The sequence below is a fragment of the Trachypithecus francoisi genome, unplaced genomic scaffold (assembly GCF_009764315.1).
Source record: "Trachypithecus francoisi isolate TF-2019V2 unplaced genomic scaffold, Tfra_2.0 Lachesis_group10, whole genome shotgun sequence".
Taxonomy (NCBI): domain Eukaryota; kingdom Metazoa; phylum Chordata; class Mammalia; order Primates; family Cercopithecidae; genus Trachypithecus; species Trachypithecus francoisi.
Window position 1 is genome coordinate 12187937 of NW_022681455.1, and position 12704 is coordinate 12200640.

The 12704-nt window shown below is 40.5% G+C and overlaps 1 protein-coding gene across 3 annotated transcripts in view; it reads left to right on the forward strand.

Annotated features, from left to right (window-relative positions):
- Window positions 1-12704, forward strand: part of HIVEP1 (HIVEP zinc finger 1) — a 158434-nt gene that overhangs the window by 127847 nt on the left and 17883 nt on the right. For all 3 annotated transcript variants that reach the window (XM_033216230.1, XM_033216232.1, XM_033216231.1), the window contains exon 7: window positions 268-369. In XM_033216230.1, the coding sequence (XP_033072121.1) occupies window positions 268-369 (102 nt within the window). The remainder of the gene's footprint in view (window positions 1-267; window positions 370-12704) is intronic.

Genomic DNA, 12704 nt, shown 5'->3' on the forward strand with positions numbered 1-12704 from the left:
AATAAGGACTAGAGAATAGAAAACATAAGGTAAAGGAAATGTTATCAAAGTAGAGGAGGCAGATTTTAAAAAGAAAATATAAACTGATAAATAACAAGGTATTACAACATATAGATACCAAATTTTCTTTTGTTCACATTTTAGTCATTGGAATTGTATGACCACAATCTGTACTTTGGCTTGAATAGGAATGAAATTTGCCAGTGTTTACAAATGCAATAGCAAAATCATACTACGTAAGCTTAGTAAACATTCTTTTCCCTTAAGGAAATCTGACAAAACACATGAAGTCCAAGGCACATAGCAAGAAATGTGTGGATTTAGGCGTCTCAGTAGGTTTAATAGATGAACAGGATACAGAAGAATCAGGTAAGGCTTTATACCATATTTTTCATAAATGCTATTTATAATGTACAATTTTTTTTTGCTTCCATACCCTTACCATTCCCGCTGACACTGCCTAATTCCTGTTTTCATTACCTCTTATTTATATGCAGTAGACTCCTAATTCGTTTTTCCATGTCTAGATTGTCCTCCTTCCTATTCATCTATCCCCCATCATGTTCATCTTTCTGAAGCATGTGTCTGATCCTCTCCTCTGCTCAGAGTTTCTCATCGGTTCCCATTTGCCTAGAAAATAAAATGTGAACACTTGACCGTGATCAAAATCCTTTGTAATCTGCTGCTTATCTACTCCTCTGTCCTTCTCATTTCTCTCTTTTTCCTACCCTCATGCTTGAATTTCCTGCCTACTTGACATTGATCGCTCTTCACCTTTACACCCCTCACTTAAAATCCCAGCCCTCACTCCCCACACAAACGTGGCTCCCAGTGCCCTGGTCAAAATCTCACTTTCCTTCAAGATCCAGCCAAGTCCACTGCTGTCATGAAGCTTTCTCTGATTTTCTTTTTCCACACCTCTTGCAGGAAACAATTCTTCCATTCTCTGGACTCCTCTAGTATTTTACAATTTCCTCCCTGAAAGCATTTACTCCCCCTCTGCCTTGTTATGAGATTATTCACGCTCTCACCTGAGCTCCCACCACAATGATTCAGCATGTCATGAGCGGAGCCAGTGAGTACGTAACATGTGCCCACCCACAGCACTTAGCGCAGTGCCTTGCGCTGCGCAGCTGCTCCGTATTTGTGGAATAAAACGTCTGTTTACTTCTCCGAAGTGTTTATTATTCCAAAAAGGTTAAATGGCTGGTTTTTCAAAAACATTGTTAACAAACTTAAGTATTTATCTCTGACGAATTTTGAGGGAGAATAAACCTGTTCATCTGTTCTAACTCATCAAAGAATAGAAGTATCTTTTTGTGAAACTTGTTTTTAACCCAAGGATTTATCGACAAAAGGAAAAAAAAATTGAAAAAGTATTCTGCTTTTTAAAATGCTTTGAATTAAACATTTACCTGCTTGCTATGTTTTTCTTAACATGTATTAGTTTGGTCTAGAGAAAATTTCCAAAGAGAAAGTGATGAGGACATCATTGAATATATAGGTAAAAATTCAAATGCATTTTAATCCCTGTAACACACGAAATGAATCAGCCTGGATTTACTTGTAAATATACAAGAGAAATGACTCACATTTTCAGTGGTACAGAGCAATTCAGTTGTAAAAAGTTAGGAAAAATGTGTTAGAGTTTCAGCAAGTATACTTATTACCCACTGACTAGAAAAGGGACAAGATAAAGGCATTATTATAGTATATACTCATGTATATCTTCTTCAAGAAGATGAATCTTATAAAAATTAATGTGTCTATAGAATTCTCTCAATTGTTAAGGGGAGGTAATACTTATATCTTAAATTTGCATATTTAAGAGAATTAGTTATAGTTTCTATTAATTATCATGGATTGTTTACATTTGCTGACTGACTGATTGACCTACCTATGTATTTATTCATTGTTGTATTTTCATCTGATTCCAAAAGCATTTGAACCTGGGCTTAGATTATTGCTCAAAGTTGATATCCTAATTCCCTATTTAGATTAGAACTTCTGATAAACGATGTAGTTTTACCTTTTTCCTTTCAGTTTACTTTTTTTTAAATGACTGTATTTGTGGGTAATGTGCTCAAAGTTGTTTTTACAGTGTTTGTCAAATAATAGTGAAGTAGAACATAGAGGTGGAGTTTTGCCAAGTGCTGTGTCATGCTGTGCTAGAGACCTCACATTTTGCGTTGCTACACCAGCAGAATTTATTCCTCCCCTTTTGCTTTATTATAGGCTTGCAGCGTAGGTATAATGAAACAATTGTGGTTTTAAACAGGTGATCTTGTTTTATGGTGCTTTTAAAACATATTTGGAGATTTTTTTAATACAAAAAAAGTACAAAGTATTTTATTGTGCGTACTCATGTATTCACAGCAGAGTTGATTATAAATATTTTCTCATGTTTGCTTCAAGTTCTTTTCAAAAATTCAATATAGTTTTTAAAAACCAGTTCAGTGAGGTTATTGCCTAAGGGAAGAGAGGGGCAGCTTCCCTTACTCCCCATTCCTCGCCACTCTCCTCTCCCTGTCAGAGGAACTCTCGCTGCACTGGGGGTTTTCTTTTCCGTTCATTTAACGTACATGTATATATCCATGAATAGTATGTGATTTTATGTTTGTATTTTAAATTTGCATAGACAGTACCACTTTATATGTAGATATCTAGAAATTGTGCTTTATAGTTTTACATTGTTCTCCAGAAGAGACTTTCCATTTCCTTACCTCTTTAACTATACCTGATATTGTTAGAATTTAAATTTTTGGCCAGTTTGATGGATTTGTTTGTTGTCTTTCTGGTTTATTGATGACTATACTAAGATTGGGTCTCATTATTCTTTAAAACAAACTTTTACTCCATTAAACTGATGATAGCTGGAGATGCGATTTTGCTTAGCAATTCTGGCCATGTCCCTGTTTGAGGGGGCAAGCCAGAAGCCTGCAGCATGATGCTGTGTCTGGAGGGTGCAGTTTCTAGCCTTCCACGAGCCCAGAGTGGTACCAGCTGTTCGTTTTCAGTCTTCTGTGCTGGCTCCTCGCCTCCCCAGCCTCTCACATAGGCCCCAGGGCTGTGGCCTTGGATGTCTTGTCTTCCTGTCTGTGCTCACTTTGTAGATAGTCTCATCCAGTCTCCTGACTTCAGATACCATCTCCGTGCTGATAATGCCCCAGTTCATTCCAGATGTGGGAATCCTTCTGACTCACCCCACCCGTCTCTGCTGGGGTGTCTAATCAGTATCTCAGGTCTGACGTGTCCCAGATCCCTGGTTCACCCCTTACCTCTAAGCACACTTCCCTGTCATCTTCCGCCATCCTTCCCGCTGCTTGGCCAAAAATCTTGAGGTCATCCTTGATGCCCATCTTTCTCACAGGTTGCCTCTAATCTACCAGTAAAACCTTTTGGCTCTATACTTCAAAATGTCTTCAGAATCCATCCACTTTTAATCACCTCCACCACCCCACCCCAGCCACATCCTCTCTACTAAATTGCTTCTGGAATAGCTCCTGATTGGTCTCTGTGGTTCTGCCCTGCTCCTTTACAGACTGTCTTCCACCTAGCAGCCAAAGTGGCCTTGTAACAATTGTGTCATTCCTTTGCTTAAAAGCCCCAGGGGTTTCCTGGCTCATTTGGAGCACTGGTCAGACACCCACCAGGAGCTCTGTCTTCTTCCTTTCCATCTCCCTGAGGCTCGGCTCCCCCTCCTTCCTCCCTCGTGCGCTCAGCTGCAACCACACGGGTCTCCTGCCTCTTTGTTGAACACCCACAGCAGGACCCTGTCTCGGGGACTTTGCGCTCCTTTCCTCTGTTAAAAATGCCCACTAGGAGGATTCCATTCCAAGATGGCCAAATGGGAACAGCTCCAGTCTGCAGTTCCCAGCATGATCGACGCAGATGACGGATGATTTCTGCATTTCCAACTGAGGTACCTGGTTCATCTCACTGGGACTGGTTGGACAGTGGGTACAGCCTACAGAGGGCGAGCCAAAGCAGAACTGAGCATTGCCTCACCCAGGAATCACAAGGGGTCGGGGGATTTCCCTTTCCTAGCCAAGGGAAGCTGTGACAGACGGTACCTGGAAAAATGGGACACTCCCATCCAATACTGCACTTTTCCAATGGTCTTAGCAAATGGCACACCAGATTATATCCCGCATCTGGCTCAGCGGATTCCATGCCCACGGAGCCTTGCTCATTGCTAGCGCAGCAGTCTGAGATCCATCTGCGAGGCAGCAGCCTGGCAGGGGGAGGGGTGTGCGCCATTGCTAAGGCTTGAGTAGGTAGATAAAGAGGCAGGGGAAGCTCCAACTGGGCAGAGCCCAACACAGCTCAGCAAGGCAGGCCACCTCTGTAGTTTCCACCTCTGGGGGCAGGACGTAGCTGAGCAAAAGACAGCAGAAACTTCTGCAGACTTAAACGTCCCTGTCTGACAGCTCTGAAGAGAACAGTGGTTCTCCAAACAGTGTTTGAGCTCAGAGAATGGACAGACTGCCTCCTCAAGTGGGTACCTGATCCCCGTGTAGCCTAACTGGGAGACACCTCCCAGTAGGGGCCGACTGACACCTCATACAGGTGGGTGCCCCTCTGGGACGAAGCTTCCAGAGGAAGGATCGGGCACCAATATTTGCCTTTCTGCAATATTTGCTGTTCTGCAGCCTCCGCTGGTGATACCCAGGCAAAAGAGGAGTGGACCTCTAGCAAACTCCAACAGACATGCAGCTGAGGGACCTGACTTTTAGACAGAAAACTAACAAACAGAAAGGATTAGCATCAACATCAACAAAAAGGACATCCACACCAAAACCCCGTCTGTAGGTCACCAACATCAAAGACCAAAGGTAGATAAAACTACAAAGATGGGGAGAAACTAGACCAGAAAAGCTGAAAATTCTAAAAACCAGAGAGCCTCTTCTCTTCCAAAGGATTGCAGCTCCTCGCCAGCAACGGAACAAAGCTGGATGGAGAATGACTTTGATGAGCTGACAGAAGTAGGCTTCAGAAGGTCGGTAATAAACTTTTCCGAGCTAAAGGAGGATGTTCGAACCTATTGCAAGGAAGCTAAAATCCGTGAAGAAAGATTAGACAAATGGTTAACTGAAATAAACAGTGTAGAGAAGATCTTAAATGACCCGATGAAGCTGAAAACTGTAGGACGAGAACTACGTGATGCATGCACAAGCTTCAATAGCTGACTTGATCAAGTGGAAGAAAGGGTATCAGTGAATGAAGATCTAATTAATGAAATAAAGCGAGAAGACAAGGTTAGAGAAAAAAGTAAAGAGAAACGAACAAAGCCTCCAAGAAATATGTGACTATGTGAAAAAAAACAAATCTACGTTTGATTGGTGTACCTGAAAGTGACGGGGAGAATGGAACCAGGTTGGAAAACACCCTTAAGGATATTATCCAGGAGAACTTCCCCAACCTAGCAAGGCAGGCCAACATTCAAATTCAGGAAATACAGAGAACACCACAAAGATACTCCTCGAGAAGAGCAACCGCAAGACACATAATTGTCAGATTCAGCAAGGTTGAAATGAAAGGAAAAATGTTTAGGGCAGCCAGAGAGAAAGGTAGGGTTACCCACAAAGGGAAGCCCATCAGACTAACAGCAGATCTCTTGGCAGAAACTCTACAAGCCAGAAGAGAGTGGGGGCCAATACTCAACATTCTTAAAGAAAAGAATTTTCAACCCAGAATTTCATATCCAGCCAAACTAAGCCTCATAAGTGAAGGAGGAAAAAAAATCCTTTATAGACAAGCAAATGCTGAGAGATTTTGTCACCACCAGACCTGCCTTACAAGAGCTCCTGAAGGAAGGACTAAACATGGAAATGAAAAACCAGTACCAGCTACTGCAAAAACTTGCCAAATTGTAAAGAGCATCAATGCTAGGAAGAAACTGCATCAACTAATGGGCAAAATAACCAGCTAACATCTTAATGACAGGATCAAATTGACACATAACAATATTAACCTTAAATGTAAATGGGCTAAATGCCTCAATTAAAAGACACAGACAGGCAAATTGGATAAAGAGTCAAGACCCATCAGTGTGCTGTATTCAGGAGACCCATCTCACATGCAGAGATACACATAGAGTCAAAATAAAGGGATGGAGGAAGATCTATTCCTCCATCCAAGCAAATGGAAAGCAAAAAAAAAAGCAGGGGTTGCAATCCTAGTCTCTGATAAAACAGACTTTAAACCAACAAAGATCAGAAGAGACAAAGAAGGCCATTACATAATGGTAAAGGGATCAATTCAACAAGAAGAGCTAACTATCCTAAATGCACTCAATATAGGAGCACCCAGATTCATAAAGCAAGTCCTTAGAGACCTACAAAGAAACTTAAGACTCCCGCACAACAATAATGGGAGATGTTAACACCCTACTGTCAATTTTAGATCAACGAGACAGAAGATTAACAAGGATATCCAGGACTAGAACTCAGCTCTGCACCAAGCAGACCTAATAGACATCCACAGAACTCTCCACCCCAAATCAACAGAATATACATTCTTCTCAGCACCACATCACCCTTATTCTAAAATTGACCACATAGTTGAAAGTAAAGCACTCCTCAGCAAATGTAAAAGAACAGAAATCACAACAAACTGTCTCTCAGACCACAGTGCAATCAAATTAGAACTCAGGATTAAGAAACTCACTCAAAACTGAACAGCTACATGGAAATTGAACAATGTGCTCCTGAATGACTACTGGGTACATAGCGAAATGAAGACAGAAATAAAGATGTTCTTTGAAACCAGTGAGAACAAAGGCACAACATACCAGAATCTCTGGGACACACTCAAAGCAGTGTGTAGCACTAAATGCCCACGAGAGAAAGCGGGAAAGATCTAAAATTGACACCCTAACATCAAAATTAAAAGAACTAGAGAAGCAAGAGCAAACAAATTCAAAAGCTAGCAGAAGGCAAGAAATAACTAAGATCAGAGCAGAACTGAAGGAGATAGAGACACAAAAAAACCCTTGAAAAAAATCAGTGAATCCAGGAGGTGGTGTTTTGAAAAGATCAGCAAAATTGATAGACTGCTAGCAAGACTAATAAAGAAGAAAAGAGATGAATCAAATGGATGCAATAAAAAATGATAAAGAGGATATCACCACGGATCCCACAGAATACAAACTATCATCAGAGAATACTATAAATACCTCTATGCAAATAAACTAGAGAAACTAGAAGAAATGGATAAATTCCTGGACGCATACACCCTCCCAAGACTAAACCAGGAAGAAGTGGAATCTCTGAATAGACCAATAGCAGGCTCTGAAATTGAGGCAATAATTAATAGGCTACCAACCAAAAAAAGTTCAGGACTAGACGGATTTATAGCCGAATTCTACCAGAGGTACAAAGAGGAGCTGGTACACTCCTTCTGAAACTATTCCAATCAATAGGAAAAGAAGGAATCTTCCCTAACTCATTTTATGAGGCCAGTATCATCCTGATATCAAAGCCTGGCAGAGACATAACAAAAAAAGAGAATTTTAGACCAATATCCCTGATGAACATCAAAGTGAAATTCTTCAATAAAATACTGGCAAACCAAATCCAGCAGCACATCAAAAAGCTTATCCACTACGATCAAGTTGGCTTCATCCCTGGGATGCAAGGCTGGTTCAACATACACAAATCAATAAACAATCCATCACATAAACAGAACCAGTGACAAAAACCACATTATTCTCTCAATACATGGAGAAAATGCTTTCAACAAAATTCAACAGCCCTTCATGCTAAAAATTCTCAATAAACTAGGTATTGATGGAATGTATCTCAAAATAATAAGAGCTATTTATGACAAACCCACAGCCAATATCATACTGAATGTAAAAGCTGAAAGCAGTCCCTTTGAAAACTGGCACAAGATAGGGATGCCCTCTGTCACCACTCCTATTCAACATAGTGTTGGAAGTTCTGGCCAGGGCCATTCGGCAAGAGAAAAATAAAGGATATTCAATTAGGAAAAGAAGAAGTCAAATTGTCCCTGTTTGCAGATGACATGATTGTATATTTAGAAAACCCCATCATCTCAGGCCAAAGTCTCCTTAAGCTGATAAGCAATTTCAGCAAAGTCTCAGGATACAAAATCAATGTGCAAAAATCGCAGGCATTCCTATACACCAATAACAGACAGACAGAGAGCCAAATCACGAGTGAACTCCCATTCACAATTGCTAAAAAGTGATTAAAATACCTAGGAATCCAACTTACAAGGGATGCGAAGGACCTCTTCAAGGAGAACTACAAACCACTGCTCAGCAGAATAAAAGAGGACACAAACAAATGGAAGAACATTCCATGTTCATGGATAGGAAGAATCAATATCATGAAAATGGCCATACTGCCCAAGGTAATTTATAGATTCAGTGCCATCCCCATCAAGCTACCAATGACTTCCTTCACAGAATTGGAAAAAAAGAGCCCACATTGCCAAGACAGTCCTAAACAAAAGAACAAAGCTGGAGGCATCATGCTACCCGACTTCAAACTATGACAAGGCTACAGTAACCAAACAGCATGGTACTGGTACCAAAACAGAGATGTAGACCAGTGGAACAGAATGGAGACCTCAGAAATAACACCACACGTCTACAACCATCTGATCTTTGACAAATCTGACTAAAGCAAGAAAGGGGGAAAGGATTCCCTATTTAATAAACGGTGCTGGGAAAACTGGCTAGCCATATGTAGAAAGCTGAAACTGGATCCCTTTCTTACACCTTATATAAAAATTAATTCAAGATAGATTAAAGACTTAAATGTTAGACCTAAAACCATAAAAACCCTGGAAGAAAACCTAAGCAGTACCATTCAGGACCTAGGCATGGGCAAGGACTTCATGACTAAAACACTGGAAGCAATGACAACAGAAGCCAAAATAAACAAATGGGATCTAATTAAACTAACGAGCTTCTGCACAGCAAAAGAAACTACCATCAGAGTGAACAGGCAACCTACAGAATGGGAGAAAACTTTTACAATCTACCCATCTGACAAAGGGCTAATATCCAGAATCTACAGAGAACTTAACCCAATATACAAGAAAAAAACACCCCACCCAAAAGTGGGCAAAGGATATGAACAGACACTTCTCAAAAGAAGACATTATGCAGCCAACAGACACATGAAAAAATGCTCATCATCACTGGTCATCTGGTTATCAGAGAAATGCAAATCAAAACCACAGTGAGATACCATCTCACACCAGTTAGAATGGTGATCATTAAAAAGTTGGAAACAACAGATGCTGGAGAGGATGTGGAGAAATTGGAACGCTTTTACACTGTTGGTGGGAGTGTAAACTAGTTCAACTATTGTGGAAGACAGTGTGGCAATTCCTCAAGGATCTAGAACTATAAATACCATCTTACCCAGCAATCCCATTACTGGGTATATACCGAAAGGATTATAAATCATGCTACTATAAAGACACATGCACACGTATGTTTATTGCAGCACTATTCACAATAGCAAAACCTTGGAACCAACCCAAATGTCCTTCTGTGATAGACTGGATTAAGAAAATATGGCACATATGTACCATAGAATACCATGCAGCCATAAAAAAGGATGAGTTCATGTCCTTTGCAGGGACTTGGATGCAGCTAGAAATCATCATTCTGAGCAAACTATCACAAGGACAGACAACCAAACACCACATGTTCTCACTCATAGGTGGTAATTAAACAATGAGAACACTTGGACACAGGGAGGGGAACATCACACCCCGGGGCCTGTCATGGAGTAGGGGCCTGAGGGAGGGATACCATTAGGAGAAATACCTAATGTAAATGACGAGTTAATAGGTGCAGCAAGCCAACATGGCACATGTATACCTATGTAACAAACCTGCACGTTGTGCACATGTACCCTAGAACTTAAAGTATAAAAAAAAATAACAAAAAAGAATGCCCTCTACCAGATACTGTGAGACTTACACCACCCTGCCTTCAGCTTTCTAGCAGATGTCCCTTGATTAGTGGGGCCTTCCTGAATATAAATATATGTAAATATAAATATATATAGAAACAAAAGGCACCTCACTCTCTTACTGCTAGCATCACTTATGCCCTTATTCTGTTTTCTTTTTCCTCATAGCACTTACCACTACCAGGGACGTTTGTGTGTGTTCATTATCTGTTTATTCCAACTAGAAAATAAATTATATAAGGGCAAAGATGATGTTTTGCTTGCTGCTGTATCTTCAGCTCCTTAGGATTGTGCCTGGCAAATAGTAGGTAATAAATAGTTGTTTATTGAATTACTAGAAAAAAACTCTAAAATCTGTAGTCCTGCAGCATGTGAAGAAGGAATATTAGACTCAGCATGCTTTTCTGAAAGTGACATATACTTAAGTGATGCTAATAGGATGTGTAAGAACATGTTTCATATGTTTGAATCTTGATAATCTCTGACATGGGAATTGGGGTAAACCTTTTTTTAAAAAGGACAGTATAATCTGTTCTTGGCAGCAGCTTTCTATAATCTAGGAAATAATTCAGTATTATTAATTTTAGAATTAGATATAGTCAGCTGGGCGCATTGGCTCACACCTGTAATCCCAGCACTTTGGGAGGCCAAGGCAGGTGGATCACCTGAGGTCGAGAGTTCAAGACCAGCCTGACCAACATGGAGAAACCCTGCCTCAACTAAAAATACAGAAATTAGCTGGGCATGATGGCATATGCCTGTAATCCCAGCTACTCGGGAGGCTGAGGCAGGAGAATCGCTTGAACCCAGGAGGCGGAGGTTGTGGTGAGCCGAGATTGCGCCATTGCACTCCAGCCTGGGCAACAAGAACTAAACTCCATCTCAAAAAAATAATAATGATAGTAATTAGATATAATCATTTTTCATTAAATTCCTTCACTAAAATCAAATGGTAGCTGTGCTACTTGATACCTTTACTTATAAATAGTGTTTATGTTATATGGCCAAAGTCAGTATAGGTATTGTTAACATGATAATGGCATTTGTTTGTTAATTTGTTATTTATTGGGCGTTGGATCAGATGACTAGAAGATAACCCAAGTTTTTTCACTATTCTGTGTTCTCATCCTCAGTAATGATCTTTCCAGGTTGATAAAGATCTGTTCTGTTTTTTAATAGCTCCAGAGGAGAAAGGTTTATTCTCTTTTTGATTGATTTTTTTTTTTTTTAAATATATCACTTCGGCACCTATTCAGTGTGTGCACAATTACTGTCGTCCAGGAGCTCCTGGCCGATGGCTGTGATGTGGCATGAGCCCAAATTTGGCAAAGTTCACTTCCCAAGGCTAAAATCAGGGAAAGACTAGTGATGGCCAAAGTGGTCCCAGAAAGAAGGGAAGGAATTTATTTATCCCTACACTGCTTCATTTGGAAGACTGTTGGTGAGAGGGGAAAGGACGGGCAAGCATTCTAGACCAAGGAGTTGCTTGGCCAAAGACACACAAAGGTTGGGGAAAAGGGATAGGGTATAAGTGTGTGAATGGGACAGAAAAACAAGAGAGTTCCACAGGGCCCAAGGCTGGGAGGCGGGCTGGCAGACAAGTAATAGAATAGGTGCTATGCAGGGGAGTTTCAGCATGAGAGCTGCCATTGCAGGTTTAAATTTTACTCACTGGGCCTGGATACAATGAACACCCCTGTCATGTCAGTTTATACCCATTTCTTCATGTTCTGACACTTGAAAACTATTATTTTTTAGATAGGATTCTTGAGTATTTTAATTTTTCTAAATAGTGACACATAACGGTGTCTCTTTGACTACAAAAGTCTGAACTGAAGTTGTTTAAAGCCATTGCCCTTTTAGGACCACATATATCTGACTTTTATCATGGGTTATGTTCTCAAATGTTCTGGAGACAAGATAAAAGATACTAGGGCTTTTTTTTTTTTTTTTTTTTTTTAATTATACTTTAAGTTCTAGGGTACATGTGCATAACGTGCAGGTTTGTTACATATGTATACTTGTGCCATGTTGGTGTGCTGCACCCATCAACTCGTCAGCACCCATCAATTCATCATTTATATCAGGTATAACTCCCAATGCAATCCCTCCCCCCTCCCCCCTCCCCATGATAGGCCCCAGTGTGTGATGTTCCCCTTCCCAAGTCCAAGTGATCTCATTGTTCAGTTCCCACCTATGAGTGAGAACATGCGGTGTTTGGTTTTCTGTTCTTGTGATAGTTTGCTCAGAATGATGGTTTCCAGCTGCATCCATGTCCCTACAAAGGACGCAAACTCATCCTTTTTTATGGCTGCATAGTATTCCATGGTGTATATGTGCCACATTTTCTTAATCCAGTCTGTCACAGATGGACATTTGGGTTGATTCCAAGTCTTTGCTATTGTGAATAGCGCTGCAATAAACATACGTGTGCATGTGTCTTTGTAGTAGAGTAATTTATAATCCTTTGGGTATATACCCAGTAGTGGGATGGCTGGGTCATATGGTACATCTAGTTCTAGATCCTTGAGGAATTGCCATACTGTTTTCCATAATGGTTGAACTAGTTTACAATCCCACCAACAGTGTAAAAGTGTTCCTATTTCTCCACATCCTCTCCAACACCTGTTGTTTCCTGATTTTTTAATGATTGCCATTCTAACTGGTGTGAGATGGTATCTCATTGTGGTTTTGATTTGCATTTCTCTGATGGCGAGTGATGATGAGCATTTTTTCATGTGTCTG